Consider the following 21,280-nt stretch of genomic DNA (forward strand, 5'->3'; position numbering starts at 1 on the left):
ACTTAGAAGATGTTCATTTAGCCTGGAAAAAGAGTTTGTTGCTCTATAAAAAAGCCCTCCGTAAAGCTAGGACATCTTACTACTCATCATTAATTGAAGAAAATAAGAACAACCCCAACAAAGTGCTTGTTCATAGGGGGTCATTTTGATTGTTGGGTTTTCTCTGTAATTAATGTCTTTACCTACAATATAAAGCGCCTTGAGGCGATTGTTCATTGTGAATTAGAGCTATATAAATAAAATTGAATTGAATTGACTTGAATTATTAATCCATAGGGTTTAATATGATGTGGGCCCACCCTTTTGCAGCTGTAACAGCTTCAACTCTTCAGGGAAGGCGTTCCACAGGTTTAGGAGTGTTTATGGGAATTTTTGACCATTCTTCCAGAAGCACATTTGTGAGGTCACACACTGATGTTGGACGAGAAAGCCTGGCTCACAGTCTCTGCTGTAATTCATCCCAGAGGTGTTCTATCAGGTTGAGGTCAGAACTCTGGGAGCAAGTTGGGAGCATGAAATTATCCAAAATGTCTTGGTATGCTGAAGCATTAAAGGCCGTTACACACTGGATGCGTTGCGTAAAAATGACATGAAATTCTGAATCTTTTGGATGCAAATTTGTCGTGTAACCTACATACACACCGGACGCATTGCATTTTTGTGAATTAATCGTCCCCATAAAATGCACTGTGGCCTACCACTTCATGGCTGAGTTTCTGTCATTCCCAGTCTCTTCCACTTTGTTATAATCCCACTAACAGCTGACTGGAATATTTAGTGGTGAGGAAATTTCATGACTGACTTGTTGCACAGGTATCATCCTATCATGGTACCACGCTGGAATTCACCCATTCTTTCACTAATCTTTGTAGAAGCAGTCTGCATGCCGAGGTGCTTGGTTTACACACCTGTGGGCATGGAAGTGACTGGAACACCTAAATTTAATGATTTGGATAGATGAGTGAATACTTTTGGTGATATTGTGTATCTGTCTATCTAATGAAACAGTTACAACCTGTAATCTATACATTTTTGTTTATGAACTTCCCCCTCTGTATCTTTGTTTGCATGTCTCCGTTTTTTTACACACTGATTGATTTATGTGCACAAAGGGAAGACTTTTGCAAATCAAAAACTAAAATATCTGATCAGCCAATCACAGGGCAGCAGCTCAGTGCATGTGGGCCTGCAGACACGGTGAGGACGACCCACTGAAGTTCAAAATGAGCATCAGAAGTGTGAGTGTTTCAGAAACTGCTGATCTTTAGTTTACAGAGTGGGTCTGAATTTCTGACACAGACAAAATGAGTGAGTAGCAGCTCTCTGGGAGAAGATGTTGAGGTCAGAGGAGAATGGTCAGACCACTTTGAGCTGATAGGAAGGCAACAGGAACTCAAATAGCCACTCGTTACAACTAAAGTATGAAGAAGAGCATCTCTGAGTCTTGAAGCATATGGGCTCCAGCAGCAGAAGACCACACTGTCAGCTAAGAACAGGAAACTGAGGCTGCAGTTCACACAGACTCACGCAAACTAAAAAATAAATGACTGGAAAACATCACCTGGTCTGATGAATTCCAATTTCTGCTGCCACATTCAGATGGTAGGATCAGAATTTGGAGTAAACAGCATGAAATCATGGCTCCATCCTGCCTCGTATCAGTGGTTCAGACTGCTGCTGGTGTGATGTGTGAGGATATTTTCTTGGCATACTTTGGACCTCTTAGGCCCAGGTGAGCATCATTGAAACTCCACAGTCTACCTGAGTGTTGTTGCTGACTTCAGCAGGATAACACACCATGTCACAGGATCACACATGTCCTCACACTGGTTCCTTGACCATCACAGTGAGTTCACTGTACTCAGACGACCCCCACAGTCACAGATCTCAGTCCAAATGAGCACCTTTGGAATGTGAGTCTCATTCACGGATGCAGCCGACACAACTGTGTGATGCTGTCATCTCAACATGGACCGAAACTCTGTGAGGAACATTTGCAGCAGCTTGTTGAACCGTGAAGAACAATGAAGGCAACAAAGGGTGTACCTAATAAAGTGACCTTTGAGTATGCTGTAAAAACAAAGGGAGGAGGACGGACTGCAGCTTTTTTTTTTTTTTACACTTTTTAAATAAATTACTCAGTTACATTAAAAGTAGTTTGGGGTCAAAGTTCAACAGTTTTTTTAAGCTCCGGTTTCTTCTGCCAGTTTTGATCTCTTCAGGTCATAGATGACTTTTAATTTCTATAACCTGAAATCAGATTCCTGCTGGAACATTATGAACCCTTTGGGGTTAATATTATGAACCCTTTGGGGTTAATATTATGAACCCTTTGGGGTTAATATTATGAACCCTTTGGGGTTAATATTATGAACCCTTTGGGGTTAACATTATGAACCCTTTGGGGTTAATATTATGAACCCTTTGGGGTTATTTTGTGTTCATATTGTAATAATGAGGATCAACACCGTGAACAGTTCTGGTTTGTATGTCTGTACTGAGCCTCGTTCACCCATGTGTGCTCAGTAATGTCCTTGTATTGTGAGCAACACATGAAATCAATCGGGATCCTGCCATCTCACTGTATACGTCATGGAGGAAGAGGTGAAGCTGTTCTAACCTGAAGGTTATGATGAAGGTTAAACAGCCGAGGCTCAGGTTAAAAAGGAAAGGTGTGATCTATGCAAACACAGAGAAGAAGAAAAAGCAGGAAGCAGGTGGAGGAAACTCCCAGCAGCCACTGGACCAACACCCATAAACAGGAAGACAGAGTTGGTTTGGTTTGGAGCTGCTTTTGTTTCATGGTCCTCGTGAATCCTCCTCAAGCAAATTAAACCAAATCAGCAAAGAGTAAAATACAATTAAAAACAATTCAGTTCAATTTTATTTATATAGCACCAAATCACAACAGTCACCTCAAGGCGCTTTGTGTTGTAAGGTAAAGACTCTGTCATAGTACACACACACAGGAGTACACAGGAGTACACAGGAGTACAGGAGCTTGTAGTTCATTTGCAGAGTTTTGAGTTTTAGTTCTGATGTGAGATCAGAATTAGGACGAATAAACAGAAGTGTTTTCTGTTGCTCTTTCTGACTCTGAAATGTGAAACTGCTGATTCGTGACACGAAACACGACTCATTTCATATTCACGACTCATCGCCCCCCCGCTGATTCTCTCTCCCAAAATATGAAAGGATGCCAGCTGCACCATGTGACATCAGCGTGAAACCAGCCAATGGCATCATCAGTCACCTTAAAGGTCACAGACAGCAGAGTTATGGATCACCATGTTTCATTAAAACCTTGAATTCATTAAAAAAAAATGTTTTCAATCCGCTGCTTACAACATGATCATGTGACTCTGAGTGATGGAGGTTTTTGATCAAGGATGGCGTGTGATGGAGAGCTGAAACAGTGTGAAGCATGTGTCAGTTATGACGGGGTCATCGTCACGGTGAAACGTCACCCTGCATCTGAAATGCAACAAGATCAAAAACTAAAGCAGTGTGAGTCTGAAAACCACCGAGGTCCAAACAAAGAGGGAAATCAAATAAAAGAAGACTTACGTAGATAAACATTCTTGTTCATGTGCAGCATTCAGCAGTACTACACACGAGAAAACTGGCAGCTGTAAGCAGCAAGTACCAGTGACAGGTATGGCAGTATTACACATTGTACTGCAGTAAAGCAGCAGAGTATGTCTGAGACAATATCTCCAGACTGGAAGACAACAATAAAAACTAGAAGCGTGCTCAGTAGAACGCGTACCTCACCCACCCCATATTTCCTGTGTGCTGATCCTGCAGCCACTGCTGTCACACTGCATCAGGCTCAGCTGTACTGTGGTGTTAGCTGCATGTCACTGACTTTATTTCTTACTCTACACGAGTCAGTTCTGCAGTGATAATGAAAGCTATTAGCAGCCGTCCTCCTGTAACGATGAGTAGCTGCTGTGCTGGGGGGCTGTGGGCTGGATGCAGGCACTGCTGGAGGTAGATGACCTTACTGCTGCCACTCTGTAATGATCTCCAGCTGCTGGCAGAGCAGCTCCCATACCGAACAGTCAGGCAGCCTGTCTGCAGGCTCTCCATTGTGCTCCTGTAGAGGTTAGAGGAGATGTTGGTGTTCATGCCAAACTTCCTAAGCCTTATTAGGAAGTATAACTACTGACCAGCCTATCTGACCAAGGTGTCCACAGAAAGAGTCCAGGAGAGTTCCTCGGTGATCTTCACACCGAGGAAGCTGCTGACTTTTTCGACTTTAACACTACAGATGTGGATGTGATTCGTGCCTTCACCTCCTCTCTGCAGGCTGTCTCATCACTGTCTGTGATGCGGCCGTGGTGGTCGTCGGCAGATTTAATGATGATGCTGGAGCTGTGCTTAGCAGCACAGTCGTGAGTGAACAGTGAGGAGAATCAGGAGGATTGAGGATATTTTCTACACGTTCTCTCACATGTAGCAGGAAATCCTTCTGTTTGGTTACTCCCAGGCTTATCCTCACCTGCAGTCTGTCAGTGACTTCCAGATATCATTTTAATAAAGTTTTGATTTAGATGAGGTGCAGTGGTTAGTGCTGTTCCCTCACAGAGAGAAGGTCCCGAGTTTGAATCCGCAGACCGGCTGAGTTCTCTGTGTGGAGTGGACTCTGAATCCTCCTACAAACATTTAAAGGCTGTCCTTTAAGGTTTTGATTGATTTATCAGCTCCAGCCTGGTCATCAAAGCTTTCAGATTATCTGTAAGCTCACCTCAGGGACACTGAAGGGAAAACCGTCCAACAACATTAAGAATGGAGGACGCTCTTTGGTCTAAAACGCTGTGTTGCTTGTGTTTTGACCTCCTGCTGAAATAAAAAAGAAATATGGAAAACAAAGCTGTGAACTCTGTGCCGTCTGTCAGAGTGTTTTCTGGCTCTGCAGCAGATGAAGGTCACGCACCGAGTCCACAGCCGAGCTCAGAAAGGTCACATCATCTTCCTCACATTCATCACCTCCACCGTGAAGGCCGTCCAGCTGACAGGAAGTCAGCTGCTGTCACAGTCACAGAAACACAAAGAAATCTCTCTGCATATATCTTTATTCCTCTGGGGCCATAACAACAACAATGAATCTATACTTTTAAAAATCATCAGCCTCTACAACATGCTTCATGGTTAATGATGGAAAAATAGAAAAATTCAAATAAAAAAATGAACTTTGAATAAAGTTTTTATTTCATAAAAATCTTACATTTATTATCTTAGAGTCAAACATTCACCACTTTTTTGTTTTTAAACTCGTGCTTATATGCAGTATAAATGAGTTCGTGTACAGAGGATCCAGATATCCTGTCCGGACTTCCGTCTTTCAGACTTCCTGTCAGGAGGTGATGTGACAGCACAGCCACCTCTGGTGGGAATATTGTTTTAACATCACATATGTGAGCTGAAACAAATCAGTCAGATGAAGATCCAGATAGTTTCTGTATGAATGCAATCAAACAGCTGATCAGCTGGTCATGATGAAGATGATGATGTTTCTCTTCATACTGACCAAAGGACAGGAGGAGGATGAAGGTCATCTCTGTCCCCACGAGGAAACAAAAATGTAAAGATAGAATAAGAAGCTGGACGACCTTTGACGTCATCACCATCATCGCTGAACGTGTGCAGCACCCGTCCCCCTCCTCCTCCTCCTCCTGCTCCCCTCTGATATAAAGTAGAAACAGCTCGAGTGTTTCTGTTTGACTGAAGAGACGCCGCAGAGACGCAGACAGACGCCAGGTAAGAAAACTCATCACTGACGTAGGGAAGTTCATGAAGGAAGCTGAAATCAGCTTTCGTTTCACTGATAGTCGATTCTTCTTAAAACAAAAGGAAATGTGGAGTTTCTTGAGTCACATGACCTTTAATAGGCTCCACCTGATCATTAAAAAAATCATTAGATTTCTTGACTTTTTATCTGTGCTGTTAAGAGTCTGAGGAACCTCAGTCTGTGCTGCAGGATCTCATTCTTCAGTTTTAGAGCTCATTATGATCCGTCTGCAGACTCTCACCACAGTGAGCTCCAACAGAGCCTCCTGGATTGGGTCTGAGAGGTTCTGAGGTCAGCTGGTTTTGACCTCACATGTCCATGTGCGTGTCTTTTTATTAAAGTCTGATCCCTGAGACGCGAGCTGCAGAGGTAACTAACAGGAAGGCAGCTGTTTGGTACCTTGGCAGCTGTTTCATAGGCAGCACAGTGTTGGTGTGCAGCTGAGATCATGAAGGGTAGGTGGATGTGGAGCAGCTCTGTGGTGTGACGGTAAAAGCTGCACCGCAGACACACAGATGTGCGATGGTCTGTTCAGGTGTTTCTGAACTTTAGTGTTTGAGTTTCTGTTGCGAGGTTCTTTCCCTCTAACAGTGCTGAGGCTCGGCTTTATTACAGCCAGTGAGTTCTGCGTTCCCTCCGTGGTTCTCCGTCTCAAGTGTTCTTCTGTCTTCATGTTTAATGATATGTCTTTTGGTTTTACTTTGAAGGGTATTTTGGTGCCTGGCTCTGGTTTTACTTCCTGCCTGCTCCTGCCCGATGCATTCACCTGGCCTCACCTGTGTCCTGTAGGCAGTAATAGCCCAGTCTTCAACGATTAATGATTCCATGAGTAATGCAGGTCCAGTCAGTCAGACAGAAATATTGATCGTATTACTGCGATTTGCACCCATGTGTCTGTTTTTCTGGCATTACTAATCTGGCCCACTTACACAGACTCTGACTTCAAATAGCTTTTAACAACCTGGAAGTGCTCCCGCTGACCTGGAAGACTCCAGCAGGAAGGGTGTTCTGTTGGGACGCTGAGTCTCCTTCAGGGTGCTGTTGGTTTTCAGTTTGTTGTAAAGGAGTTCTTCCTCTGGCGTCTGCTTTTGGCTCTAATTCTTCTTCGTCTGCAGGGTTCAGCTCGCTGCCAGTGAGGAGCTTTGGTGCATCAGAGGCTTTTAAAGAGGAGCGTTGACCATATATGGTTTATTCCAGGTGTGCTGTGTAAATGGGCGTGGTCTCACTGTTTCCTCTTCCTCCTGCAGACTGTCCCTTTGAGATGAAGCTGAATGTGTTGCTGTGGCTCGCGGCTCTGCTCGGTGCCTTCCTCCCCCGCTCCGCTGACAGCCGACCAGCTGATGCACCCGCCGACCGCAGCCTCCTCCCCCGACCGCTACTCCTCCGCCTGGGGGAGGAGTTCTCCCTCCGGATGGGTGGAGGTGCTGCTCCAGAGCTCCTCTCTTCCTCTTCCACAGCGGTCAACCGGGCTCTGCTGCAGCTCACACAGCGCCTCCTGGAGGCCCGGGCAGAGCAGCAGGAGGAGGAGGAGGCCGGGGAGAAGGCAAAGAGGTCTGAAGAGCCTCCTATCTCTCTGGATCTGACGTTCCACCTGCTCAGGGAGGTTCTGGAGATGGCCCGGGCCGAGCAGATCGCCCAGCAGGCCGACAGCAACCGCAGGATCATGGACACCTTTGGAAAGTGAAGAAGAAAAAAAACTTTATACTTCCTGTTTGATTCGTCCTCAAACTGCTCCAAACAATCTGCCCTCTGAGCGCCACGCTTCAGCTGCTTCAGACACCTGATGCTTTATTACCGAATCACGTCTGATACTTTAACTGTTATTAGAAACACTTAAACTGCTCTGTTGGGTTTTTTTTTTCAGCTTTGTTCAATAAAAACTGCTTTAAACAGACAAACCAGTTTTTTTTCTAGGTCCACATCTTTGTGCCAACCTCCAAAGATTTCCCACGGCTCTCCCCGTGCTACCTGTTTAATGTCGTCAGCTCATCTCAGTTTGTAAAACTGAACGTTTCTGGGTGGAGTTCAGTGTCAGCTCCAAATCACAGCACAGTTCTGGGAGGAGCGAGCCTTCAAACCACACTCAGTAAGAAAAGAAGGTTAATAATACAAAAAAATCATTTATTTAAACAGAAAAAAACGTTCCAGAGTTTGTGTTTAAACAGCAAAACACAGAATTTAAATTCACGTAAACTACAAATCAGCACTTTCAGCAAACATTCATCACCAGAAAAAAAAATATATTTTTGAATTTTTTTAAATGTTATTTTGCTGCGGATGATCAAGATGAAGCAAGCAACACTGCTTTAGGTCTCTGTAAAAAGGCTCAGACGATCCAGCTCCGGCCCGGCTCTGCTGGTTTTACTTCTGGTTGAGCCAGCTGAAGGAGAACACGTGTTTGGGTCCGTCTTTGTCCTCCGACTCGCTCTGCAGATCCGACTGAAGAAGAAGAAGAAGGTGGCTGGTTTTATTCCACACCTGACACCTGCAGGTGTGTTTAAAGCTTAAACCTGCAGCACCTGATGCAGTGTGAGGTCATACCTGGGAGGCGGGACCAGCAGTTGGGAGTGGCAGAGGAGGTGGAGCCTGGCTGGATGATGAAGGGGCGGGGTTCTTTGTCTGTGAGGTTCCAGGGGGCGTTGTCTCTGAGGCTTTTGTAGGGGGCGGGGCTGAAAGACCAGGTGACAGTGGAAGCTGCTGATTGGCTGGCAGTCCCACCGCTGCTGCTGGTGCAGCTTGCTGCAGATCAGCTCGACTTCCTGTTGTTGACGCTTTGACCTCCCCCTCATCTTCATCATCATCATCATCATCATCTTCATCAACTGAAAAACACAATGCTAACATATTAGTCAGCAACATGCAAACCATACAGCATTGATTTGGCATGCTAACAGATTAGCATGCTAACATTAAAAATGTTCATGCAAATATTAACACAGTAGCATAATCTATGCTAATATTTAGCATTACATAAGGGCTTTCACCATAGGTCAGCAGCTAAAACATTATAACATTAATGATAACTAGCAGGCTAACACTCGCCTGTCTTATTATTAATGAAACATTATGAAACGCATTAAGAAACTATACTAAAGGCATCAAAGGTCAAACATGCAGGCGTCTCTGATTGGTCAGTGAGGACGCTGTTTACGTTTGATGAAGTCGATGTCGGTCAGCGCTCTCCTCTGATGCTCAAAGTTCGCCGTGAAGTGATCCATGTTCTCATAGCCGTGCTGGACTTTATCGAGGTGAGACGCGTCAGAGCCCTCCACGATCCTGAAGGCGCAAAACTGACGTCTCAATAACAACAACGTATGAATAAAAATTCAACAAACAAACCAAGAGCACAGAGGCAGCTCACCTCTGCAGGAGCGGTTTGGCCGCCTGTGAACGAGAAATCAAACAGAAACTTTATTAATGAGTAAAAAGTGTTTGTGTAGACTAACAAACTACAATCAGTGAACATATTTAAAGATGGCAGCTTGATACTGTGCTGTTAGCCTGCTAAGACTTGTATGGGTCGTGCTGTGTTCAGGTTCACCTGCAGAAACACGGCCATCTCAGACTCGTCCACAGCCTGGATGGCGGTCTCGAGCAGCTTGGCGGCGCCGTCCAGGTGCTCCGTGTACTTCCTCCTCAGGCCGCGGATGTAGTCGAGCTTCTCCTCCTGCTCTGCGTTGATCCTCACCGTCATCTCGCTCTTCTTCTCCTCTAGCAGAGCGAACAAGTGATCGAATGTCTCGCACACCTTTGACTTCTGCCGCCGACCGTTCTCCTGCCAACACAGTGAGGTCATCACGGTGAGGTCATCACAGGACCCGCACACCTTCTCAAGATGAGCAGGACCTCAGACTAAAAGACAAATGCTTGTCTCCCTGCATCAGTTTTTTGGTTGTTGTGTCAGTTGTGTGATTTTCGTCTCTCTGACGCTGTTTTCTGTCCTGTTGGTTTGATTTGGTTTTTGCTCTGCATTCATGTTGCATCACTACGCCACCCGGAGGGGTAGCAGGGAACTGTTCTGGGTACATTTGTCTGTTTTTTACCAATATTACATCAATATTCATTCCAAATTTGCACAAAAGCTGGCCAGTGACCCCCTAGATCACCTCATTAAATATTTGCCATAACTGGGTCAAGGTCAGAGGTCAAATTTTTCTGAAAATCTTGTGAACCCGATGACTCAAGAACAATCTCACTTAGGATGTTCAAACTCACCACAGATGCATCTACTAAAAATCTTGGATGAGTTTGAATCTTGATGGCCTTGATCTCAGGGTAAAGGTCAGAGGTCAGTTTGGTTTAAAGGTGAAAGTGATCCGATGCAGATTCTGGATTTGCAGGCTACCAGAATTTAACATGTCAAACTCCATTCATTAAGTTGAAGTTCTTTTAGTGCAGCTTTTTTATAGCTTGGAATATTCTGGGCATGGACAGCAGGACCTGTGTGAGACGTTCAAACGTTCCAATCAGCTAAAGGAATTTTCAGATTTCTGGTCCTGGTGTCCAGGTTAATTTTACTGTGTTTCATATAAAAATACCAGGTTTATAAGAATTATTTCCTCTGTGAAGGGCTGATCACTGCTTTGTTGGTTTGGTCTGAGGCTTAGTGGGAGGAGCCAGTTATTCTAAAGGTGCATTAACACCTGAAGGTAAACTCACATCGACAGCTCTGCAGGTTTCCTCCAGCTGACTGATGATCGCCTGAATCCTCTCGTTGTTCCCAACCAGCATTGACACACAGTCGGTCAGCTCAGCCTGCACACACACACACACACACACACACACACACACACACACACACACACACACACACACACACACAGATGTTGTCAGTATAAATATTTCATTTGCTAAAGGCTTAAAAAAGGGTCCTCTGAGGAACCGTGAGCTCTGGTGTGATTAATGCCAGTCTGACCCCCTTCCATATTTTCACCTTTCCATTCATTTCGTGTACCAGGACATGAATCAGAACACATGAGACGTGTCCAGTGGTGGACAGTAACGAAGTACAAATACTTCGTTACTGTACTTAAGTAGATTTTTCAGGTATCTGTACTTTACTTGAGTATTTATTTTTCTGACAACTTTTTACTTTTACTCACTACATTTTTACACAAGTATCTGTATTTTCCACTTCTTACATTTTCAAAACAAGCTCGTTACTTTAGGTTTTATGCGTCGAGAAACGTTTGCATTACCGGTCAGCGCGGGAGCCGGCTTTTGATTAGCGGGTTTTTTCGTGGAAGTCGCAACAACAGGGTGAGAGGGAAGGAACAGACACCCCACACGGTAGAGGGAGAGGCTCCTGCAACGCTCGCTCGGAGACCGGAAAGAGCCAGAGGAAGTTGCGCTTTACTTAGAGGCTGCACGCCGGAACGGTGAGGAAAATAAATGACAGAAAAGGTAGAGGACAAAAAAAGTGTGTGCAGTTTGTCACACAGTGTGTCTGCTAGCTAAAAGAACAGCTGCTGTATTTACAGGGAGAGCAAAGAATGAGCGATAACTTCACTCAGATGGAAAAAGATGTAAGAAAGAGGAAGAAACGTCCTCCAAAAAACTACTTTTACTTTCTTACTTTGAGTAGATTTCAGAGCCTGTACTTTTTTACTTTTACTTGAGTACAGAAGTTGAACCAGTACTTCAACTTTTACCAGAGTAGTTTTTAACACAAGTACTTGTACTTCTACTTAAGTACAGAATGTCAGTACTTTGGCCACCACTGGACGTGTCTGATAAATAATCGTGTTAAAAAATACATTAAAGTCAGGCCTATTTCACAAACTGCTCTGAGATTCAGCACCACAAACTTCACATGTGCAGGAAAACCAGGATGGGCCCTGATGCTGAGGAGAGGCAGCGCGAAGAGCTCCCAGAATTACAGACGTCTACTTCCTGTTTGAACTCGTGTGTTTGGTCCTAAAGTCGGCTTTGAGGTCACCCTCTGAGGCTTCAGCTCTCAGAAAACCCTCAACTTTTAGAAATGAAGTTTATAACATTATTAAAATGTTGGAGATGTTTTTAGATTTGATACCTAAAGTTTGTGTGTGTGTGTGTGTGTGTGTGTGTACCTTCTGCTTGTTGAAGACGTCGTTGAGCGGGGCGACCTCACAGTCTTTGTGAGCGCCGAACACCTTACAGAGGGAACAGGTGGGGACGCTGCAGGTGGTGCAGTAGATGTTGATCTTCTCGTCCTCGTGCTCCTCACACGTGGGCTGCTCGAGCTTCACCTCTGGGACAGGCTTACTGACACACACACGCACACACACACACACACACACACACACACACACACACACACACACACACACACACACACACACACACACACTTATCTAAAATAAAGTGAGGGACACTTTCTGGACACAAACTGGTGGGACTGCAGGATGCTGAGGTGGAGCATCACCTCGGTGACTCTGGCTCAGTTTTCCTGTGTGAGCGTCAGAGAGCTGAGTGTGTTTATCAGCTGCACTGGACTAAAATAATCCTGCTGCTGTCGCGCTGACCTCCAGCTAAAAATAGAGCCTGGATGTCACAACACTCAGCACCGAGGAAGACCACCGAGACCACTTACAGAGCAACAATTTATCTGGCAATTACAACAAAATATGGATACAAGATGAAAAATAAATGATAAAATATGAATAAATGTAAGTGAAGGCTGCCTTCATGTTCATCATATTTATGAGGCTGGAGCAGCTCTCATCGATCTGCTTCTCTGTTCTTCTCAGTGTGGAACAGAAACAGGAATGTTGCTCATAATCGGCTGGAGGAACTGGACCCTGAGGCGGGTTCAGCATACCCAGGGACTCTGACCCTAACACTGGCCATCAGGATAAGCGCTCACAGGAAGCTGGTAACCCAGGGTTTCACCTGCGTGTTCACGTGGAAGGGGCGGGGCTGACAGCATCTGACCAATCTAAAGGGGTCACGTGACTTTTCTTCCACAAAAAAATGATCCCTGTGCACCTTCTCCATCAAAAGTTACCATGGTGATACACTGCGGTAAGAGTGGACCGCCTTCGTTACCTGGATGAGACCAAATCCTGCTTCGTAGTGCAGGCCCAGCTGTTGTTGGCACGGTAACAAATAAGGATGATCTAAACAAGAATTAAAGAATTATTTATGATTAAATTCAATTAAAAGATTAAACTAAATAAAAATGAAATGAGCGCAGCGACCGGCACAAAGCTGGGAAGGATCTGTTGATGTTTCTGTTCGTTCATTTTTGGATCGATGTGTTATTTTTGTTAACATCTGTTTTGTTGATTTGTTGTTGTTTGTTTCTGCTGTGGCGATGAAGACATGTTTGTAAACATGAGCCGCTCTCAGCTGCTTCTGGTTCTTGTGAAATCCTCTTTGATGTGGCCCCGCAGAAACACGAACTCCACAGTTTCGACACCCGATCATGTGACTGCCATCACTGTGATGTCATCACTCATGACAAACAAACTGTCCCTGCGGTGGTCCAAACCTGCCGAGTGCCCCGGCCCCACGCTGTGAAGCAGGATTTGGTCTTATCCAGGTAATGAAGGCGGTTCACTTCGTACTGGGACGTATCACCTGCTTCACAGCAGGTTAGACTCACAGCATAAGATCAACAGGTATGAAATCACCGCCCACTGACCAATCAGATCCCCAGAAAACAGCGTCACCATTCCCAGAACATCCCTCTGACCTCTGCGGGAGAGCGGGAGGGTCTGAAGTCTCTGAGTTTCCCTGATGAGCTTCAGTAATAAATACAGATTCCTTTTTTCTGTTGGCAGCAAACAATTTTACAACAGTTTTATTGTTCTGTAGAAGTTCAAATCTGATCCTAAGACAGTACAGCTACACGGTTCTCACTGACCTCAGATCAGATCTGTATGCAGACTGAGCCTGTTTGGATTCAGTTTTCATATTTAATCTTTACTCTGAAACAGCAGCTGAGAGCAGAGAAACTAACCTGATGTTCAGCTGAAGCTCCACGTTTACTTCCAGCGTGTTCTCAGAGTGATGCAGGAACACGTTTCTATGAGCCGCTCGATACTGAGACCCTGAACGGTAAATGGACTTGTTCTTATATAGCGCTTTTCTACTCTGAGCACTGAAAGCACTTATACAACATGTTTACATTTACCTCATTCATACAAGCTTAGATTAACTAAGCTAAGTGCTTTTATTATCTAACATTCACACACTTGCGTCAGAAAGCAACTTGGGGTTTAGTGTCTTGCCCAAGGATACTTTGGCACGCAGCCTGGAGCAGCCAGGAATCAAACCGCTGACCTTGCGATCAGTAGGTGACCTGCTCTACCTCCTGAGCTACAGCCACCCCATGAAGCTGTGAAGTTACAGCAGCTCAGACTGAGCGTGCACGGATTCATGTGGTGATGCAGGAAACGTCTAAATGTTGAGTCTCACACCAGGAACACCTGTTCATACCTGTTCAATCAGCCACATTCATCTCACTCTGATCTGCGACAGACTGAAGCGATTTCCACGTCTCCTTAATCACCATTCGATAACGTCTGCGGTGCACAGGGATCATTTTCTGTTGCTTTCATGCAAAGCGTAGTATGAGTCAGTGTTAGGGTCAGAGTTCAGGTAACAAACAGATACTCTAGGCATGCTGAAGCCACTTCATGGTCTAGGGGCCAGGTGTGAGTGCAGGTGTGAGCGTGTACCTGGTGCCGCCCTGTTTGTACATGTCAATGATGTTCTCCACCAGCAGGTTCCTCTGCAGTCCGTAGACTCCGTGTCGGTCCAGAACCACCTCATGTCTGCAGGACGGGCAGCGGAAACGACCGCCAGACGTCACCGTGGAGCCGCTCCTTGTTGACAGGTAGGGGTTGGAGGCCTGCAGGGGGCGGGGCATCACACAGGTAGAGAAACAAAGATGGAAGGTCAGTGAGAAACTAAACACAACTCCTGAAATCTGAACATGAAGAAATCAACAGCAAGAAAAAGAACATAAAAGTTGAATGGAGCTGTTCTGCTCCACACGAGCACTCAAAGCACTTCACACACACACACACACACACACACACACACACACACACACACACACACACACGCATCAATGAATACATCAGGAGCAACTCAGGGTTCAGTATCTTGCCCAAGGATGCTTCAGCATGCAGACAGGTGCAGCCAGGGATCGAATCACCAACCTTCTGATTACACAGCAACAAGCTTTGATTTACACTGCAGCGCCCCCTGCAGACCAGATCAGACCGGGATACTTTGATCATCAGCAGTTAATAATTAGTGTGTCACAGCCAAGACCAGAACACAATGTGTGTGCTTTAAAATGCTTGTGGAAATAAATGTGAGGAGGAAGTGAGGTAAACAGACTTCCTCTGTCTCAGAGTACAAGTACGCATAAACCCCACAACAAGTACCACAAACCTACCAAAGAAAACACGCAGCTTGTCTTTGTATGTGCTTCATGTGTGCACTTTATTTAGCCTGCTAATGCGTACAGGTGTATGTGTACTGTGTGACTCCTCTGTTACAGTGTGTACCTAAATGCTGGTGTGCTGTTCATGTGTCACTGACGGTGCTGGTGTTTTGATTTCTAACATTAGAGCAGCTGTAGTGATGAATGAACCGAGGACAGGTGCACTGCTTCAGTCCGCTCTGTCTGAACCCCAGAAATGTTACCGGGGACTTCCCCGGGCCGCGGGCCACACTTTGAAGCACTGAAGTGTAACCCAGAAATGAAATGTAGGTCCTCCTTCAAACCACTGTCTGATTTCAGATGTCAGAGTGTCCTTGAATGCACCAACAAGGGGACTCGCTGGTACGTTCAATGACAACAAAACTTTGTTCCAAAAAAGGAACCTGAATGAAACCTGAGCCTGCCACCTGTGTGTGTGTGTGTGTGTGTGTGTGTGTGTGTGTGTGTGTGTGTGTGTGTGTGTGTGTGTGTGTGTGTGTGTGTGTGTGTGTGTGTGTGTGTTGCTCACCTGGAAAACGTCATTGGCACATTTGCGGCACAGGTTGTGTTGGCACGGCAGGATGACCACTGGCTTGGTGAACATCTCCAGACAGATGGGGCAGATGAGCTGCTTCTCCAGACTCTCCATGACGCTGAGCGGCGAGGACGCCGAGGAGAAGCCCGGGGAGGACAGACGGCAATGTCCCAGAGGAGAAATGAAAGAGGGGAGCTGAGCGGGAGCAGCAGAGGAGCGTGTGTAGGGCCTGCAGCAGCGCTCAGGCTGTTTTTAGACAGACAGACGTCATCCGTTACCGTGCCGACATGCCCTTATATGTCAAAGGTCAGGGGGACACATGAGAGGGAGAAAGGGGTGAAGGGGTGATAAAGCAGGACGGGGCTGGTTAAAGGGACAGTCCACCACAGTTTTTAGAGCAGCTGAGGGGACCGCAGCACCTCCGGCTGGTCACACAGAGACATGGCAGGTAGTTTTTTCATAATTGGACATGAAGATAGAAACCAAAGCCGGAGCGGTGCAAGCTCTTTCGAGTTTTCAGCAGTTTGATGAGTGCTTGAACAGTGAATAACGGGGTTTTTTTGGTTTTTTTAGTGCCCATTATAAAGGCTGGAACCAACAAAGAAACAGGGAGGCTGGAAAGCTGAGATGGTCTGTTCCTCTGAGAGAAATGAGAATAAAACCGGCTGAGGACAGACTCAGTTACACCTCATCCATAATTCAGCCACATCATTAACCTGCAGTTCCTCTGCAGTCCAGCAGAGGCACCACAGTGAGTCAGTCCCCATAGACTAACTTTCCAGCAGAAATTAACATGTTTACAGCCGGATACAGAAACTGCTTTGGTCTCTGTATCTAATTTCCCCCTTCATAACAGCTGGGGGGGGGGGTTCTGAAACTCACCTGTTTGCATCATTAAGGGCGTGGCCTCTCTGACAGACAGGTGGATGGTTACACAGGTGGCTGTAGCTGGTAGCTGTCTGTTAGGCTTCACCTCAGCAAACGAGTCCCTCAACTGGACCTCTGGACCATGTTTGTGCTGTTGGAGCCTTTTGGAGCATTTTAATGCAATTATCTGACCAATAATATGGCTGCTGTGGCTTCACTGGACTAACAGACTGTCCAAGAAGGCGGAGCTCCAGTTTGCTGAGTGAAATTCTGGGATTTTATTTGGATGTTACTGATTAGCAGGTATCTGTGTCTGTGTGATGCTCCGGTTCAGCTGATAACTTAGAGCTCCACCCGCTCATCCAAATATAGTCACTTCTGGCAAAACACAGAAGTTGGAAGTGTTGTCCCACCCTTTAAAAAAAAAATAGGCTGATAACGAGAGAGGGGCGGAGCTTCCAGCCAATGCCACATGACCACAGGTGTGCCATCAGGTTTATTTGAGTTCACAGATCCCATGAATACAAACAGAAAGAAACAAATGTCAAATCAAAACATTATTTACATCATCACATGTGACATCTGAAGCTCCACCTCTTCTTCAACCAACAACCAATCAGAGTGTTGGTCCACATACAGTAATAACTTTAACAATGTTTACAGGATGTTCAAAAGGACGTGATTTACATGCGATGAAGATGAAGATGTGGATCATCTCTTCACAGCATACTAAAAAACGAGACACTCTGCACACAGGAGAACATCTGGACTCAGAGCGCCGTGTCATGAAAGCAAAAATAGAAACAGAGAAACTCAAACTAACAGGTTTAAACTGGAGCTGCTTTGTGGTCTGATGGTTTCCTGCTGCCGTGCTTCAGAGTCGGGCTTCAGCTGGTCATTAACGCAGTGATGCCTTTCCTGTCTTCATGTGTAGGTGTCTCCATATCTGCGGTGGCCATCGCCGATCAGCTGTGTTTTCTCACTGGCGTTCGTCGGCTGGTGGACGACCGGCGCTTCGACATCTGCAGGAAAAAAGACAAAGTTTAACAAACATCACAGACACGCGAGCACCTCACGCTGCTTTGGTTCAGATTTTACTTCGTTTATCATGTTTAACCTTTGTATACAGGTAGAAGCTACTTTCAGCTGCTCGCTCATTGACAGGCGTGCAACGGCTGCCAAGGGCAGAAGCTCTCGTGGACCGATCCCCAGATACTGAGGCTGGCTAGTGGGACATGGAACGTCACCTCTCTAGTGGGGAAGAAGCCTGAGCTAGTGTGTGAAGTTGAGAGATACTGGTTAGATATAGTCAGCTTCACCTCAATGGACAGCCTGGGCTCTGGAACCAGTCTCCTGGAGAGGGGCTGGATTCTCTTCCATTCTGGAGTTGCCCTCGGTGAGAGGTAGCAAGCCGGGGTGGGTATTCTTGTACCCCCTCAGCTTGCTGTCTGTACATTAGAGTTTTCACCAGTAGACAAGAGGGTCGATTCCCTGCACCATCAGGCCAGGGAACAGGTCCCGACTGTTCTTTATGTGTTGAATGATCAATGTTCAGAGTACCTAGCCTTCTTGGAGGCACTGGGTGGGGTGCTTGAGGATGCTCCATCCAGTGACTCTTTCATCCTAGTGGGAGACTTCATTGCTCATGTGGGTGAAGACAGTGAGACCTGGTCTCCTCGGGAGGAACCTGAGTGATTTTCTGTTATGTTGTAGGGCTGTCTTGGTTGGCATGCCTCTGCAACATTGCATGGAGATCTGGGGCAGTGCCTCTGGAGTGGTGCTCCCCATCTTTAAGAAGGGGGACCGGAGGGTGTGCTCCAGCTATGGGGGGATCACACTCCTCAGCCTCCTCGGTAAGGTCTATTCCAGGGTGCTGGAAAGGAGATTTTGTCTGTTAGTCAAACCTTGGATTCAGGTGGAACCATACAGTCTTTTTTCTGGTCACTGAAAGCTGGACCAGCTCTTTATCCTCTCAAGTATATTTGAGGGGGCCTGGGAATTTGCCCATCCAGTCTACACATGTAGCCCATCCAGTGTACATGGAAAAGGTATTTGACCGGGGCATCCTGTGGGGGGTGCAGCGGGAGTATGGGGTGTCTGGCCCATTCTCGTGGGCCATTCAGTCCGTGTATAACCGCAGTGAGAGCTTGGTCTGCATTGTCAACAATAAGTCAGACTCGTTTCCTGTGGGTGTTGGACTTCATCAGGGCTGCTCTTTGTTACAGATTCTCCAATCTCATTGTACATTCTGTATAATGACAATAAAGGCATTCTTCTTCTTCTTCTTCATAATTTTTATGGACATAATTTCTTTGAGTAGCCGAGTGGCAGAAGGCTTCACCTTGGTGGCCTCAGAGTCTCATCTCTGCTCTTTGCAGATGATGTGGTCCTGTTGGCTTCATCAGGTGGTGGCCTCCAGCTTCCACTGGAGAGGTTTGCAGCCGAGTGTGAACCAGCAGGTATGAGAATAAGCACCTCAAGTCTGAGGCCATTGTCCTCAGCTGGAAAAGGGTGGAGTGCTGACTCCAGCTCATGGATGAGTTGCTACCTCAACTGAAGGACTTAAAGTATCTTCGGGGTCTTGTTCATGAGTGACAGGAGAAGGGAGTGGGAGATCAACAGATGTACTGGGGCTGTGTCTGCAGTAATATGGATGCTGCACCAGTCCATTGTTGTGAAGACAGAGCTCAGTGTGAAAGTGAAGCTCTCAATCTACGTCCCTACCCTCACCTATGGTTATGATCTTTGGGTAGTGACCGAAAGAATGAGATTGTGAATACAAGCGGCAGAAATGAGCTTCCTCTGAAGGGTGGATGGCCTCTCCCTTAGAGATAGGATGAGGAGTGCAGTCATTCAGGAGGGGCTCAGAGTAGAGCTGCTACTCCTCCACATTAAATGTTGAGGTGGTTTGGGTATCTGACTAGGATACCTCCTGTGCACTTCTTGGGTGAGGTGTTCAAGGCATGTCCTACTGGGTGGAGGCCCCAGGGCAGACCTGGGAATGCCTTGGTGTCCCCCAGATAAGCTGAGGAGGTGGCTGGGGAGAGGGAGGTCTGGGTTTCTCTGTTTAAGTTGCTGGTCTGAGCTTAAAATAAAACAAACAGCAGATCCATTTGAGTAAAAGCAACACTCAAAATCAAAGCTTAGGACTTCCTGTCATCTCACCATTTTCGGGCTCATTGCGTATCTCCTCTTCAAGGTCGTCAGGGGAGACATAGTCTGACTCCGCCCCCTCACCTGAGGGTGGCGGCTTGAGCTTGCCACAGCAGCAGTTGCAGCAGCAGCAGAGGCAGCAGCAGCAGTAAAACCCGGTCAGGATCCCACAGACCACAAACAGACCCTGGAACAGAAACACGCTGTCATGCCGCGCCGCCTCACAAAACCAGACACCAACTCTTTTTTAGACAGCTGGAGTTTTAACTCCACCCCCACCTTGGCCCACCAGGTGGACAGCATGAAGTAGGTGTTGACATTGTCCTCGCCGAACTGCTGGGCCACGTAGAGTCCCAGCGAGCCGTACGAGTCGTAGATGTTCCTCTTGGTGAGGTCGCTGAGAACGGAGTGGGCGCTGTTCAGCTCCTTGAACTTCTCCGCCGCCTCCGGGTTGTCCGGGTTCTTATCAGGGTGGTACCGCAGCGCCAGCTTCCTGACATCACACACAGGTGTTAGTGTTCACGCGCTGAGGTCAGCGAGTCTAACTCCTCCCTCTGATTTCATTTAACACCAAAAACTGCCTGAATAAAACACTGAGAGCAGAACTCATTCATCTTATATAATGTTGGACCTTAAATGTGCAGGTGGGCGGGGCTGGGGGAGGCTCACCTGTAGGACTTCTTGATGTCGTCATGGCTGCAGCCTTTCTCCAGCCCCAGGATCTGATACAGAGACTCTCCGGAGGTGGACAGAGTGCGCTGCCTGCTTTCAGACATCCTGACACCATCACCTGTCACAGGTGGACAAACAACAGCTTCACACATGGTCACAGGGTAAGAGAGACGCCACTGAGCATGCTCCAGAGGGTAAGAGGTAAGAGAAAACTTTCACAGCTCAACCAGAACATGAGTAAAAATCTTTTAGTAAATAAAGGGTTTATTAAATGCTTGTTTGTGTTTAAATGTGAAACCTTTGAGTTTCCAAATGTTAGTGTTTATATGTTAATTTCACAGAAGCGGCTCTGAGGCCTAAAACCATTAAAAAGTTTATTAGTTTATGGATCAATGAAAGATTCAGAGAACAGAAAAACAGTTAACACTCATTTTAATGTGGTAGCTCATGGTTTTTCATACAGTGATTATTTATTCATTAGAATTAAAAAGTTTCAGGCTTTCATTTAACTGAAGAAGAAAATGAATAACATGAACGTGTTGTTACTGCTGCCATTAAACTTGATCAGCTCAGAAAATCTTGATTTGTTTTTAATATTTTTCTGTGTGACCTCTACATTTTGTCAGAAGCTCGCTCTGCAGTCTAAGCAGAGTCAGCGTGGACGACGTGTTAAAATCCAGCTGTGATCTCAAACTACAAAAATACAAATAGGCAAAAATCCAAAATACACATAAAATACATGCGAAAATAATAACTCATCACGTGAAGAAAACAGAGCACACAAAACAAGAACACAGTCCAAGAGAAAATGAAAATAAAGAGAAATTAAAAGCAAAAATAG

The 21,280-nt window shown here is 46.0% G+C and overlaps 3 protein-coding genes across 3 annotated transcripts; 1 reads left to right on the plus strand and 2 right to left on the minus strand.

Annotated features, from left to right (window-relative positions):
- Positions 1 to 5,733: 5,733 nt before the first annotated feature.
- Positions 5,734 to 7,591, plus strand: LOC115795266 (corticoliberin-1-like). Its single transcript, XM_030751090.1, has 2 exons — positions 5,734 to 5,763; positions 7,042 to 7,591. The coding sequence occupies exon 2, from the start codon at positions 7,056 to 7,058 to the stop codon at positions 7,476 to 7,478; it is 423 nt and encodes a 140-aa protein (XP_030606950.1). The 5' UTR covers positions 5,734 to 5,763; positions 7,042 to 7,055; the 3' UTR covers positions 7,479 to 7,591.
- Positions 7,592 to 7,982: 391 nt separating this feature from the next.
- Positions 7,983 to 15,961, minus strand: LOC115795232 (E3 ubiquitin-protein ligase TRIM63-like). Its single transcript, XM_030751060.1, has 9 exons — positions 15,742 to 15,961; positions 14,458 to 14,630; positions 11,863 to 12,037; positions 10,454 to 10,549; positions 9,336 to 9,569; positions 9,156 to 9,178; positions 8,946 to 9,070; positions 8,336 to 8,616; positions 7,983 to 8,233 (listed from the first exon to the last, which is right to left on the minus strand). Exons 1-9 carry the CDS (start codon positions 15,859 to 15,861, stop codon positions 8,156 to 8,158), a joined length of 1,305 nt encoding a protein of 434 aa, XP_030606920.1. The 5' UTR covers positions 15,862 to 15,961; the 3' UTR covers positions 7,983 to 8,155.
- A 1,462-nt stretch (positions 15,962 to 17,423) lies between these two features.
- Positions 17,424 to 20,558, minus strand: dnajc5b (DnaJ (Hsp40) homolog, subfamily C, member 5 beta). Its single transcript, XM_030751096.1, has 4 exons — positions 20,437 to 20,558; positions 20,047 to 20,260; positions 19,780 to 19,954; positions 17,424 to 17,636 (listed from the first exon to the last, which is right to left on the minus strand). Exons 1-4 carry the CDS (start codon positions 20,541 to 20,543, stop codon positions 17,539 to 17,541), a joined length of 594 nt encoding a protein of 197 aa, XP_030606956.1. The 5' UTR covers positions 20,544 to 20,558; the 3' UTR covers positions 17,424 to 17,538.
- Positions 20,559 to 21,280: the final 722 nt, after the last annotated feature.

Source organism: Archocentrus centrarchus, chromosome 17 (genome assembly GCF_007364275.1).
Source record: "Archocentrus centrarchus isolate MPI-CPG fArcCen1 chromosome 17, fArcCen1, whole genome shotgun sequence".
Lineage (NCBI taxonomy): Eukaryota > Metazoa > Chordata > Actinopteri > Cichliformes > Cichlidae > Archocentrus > Archocentrus centrarchus.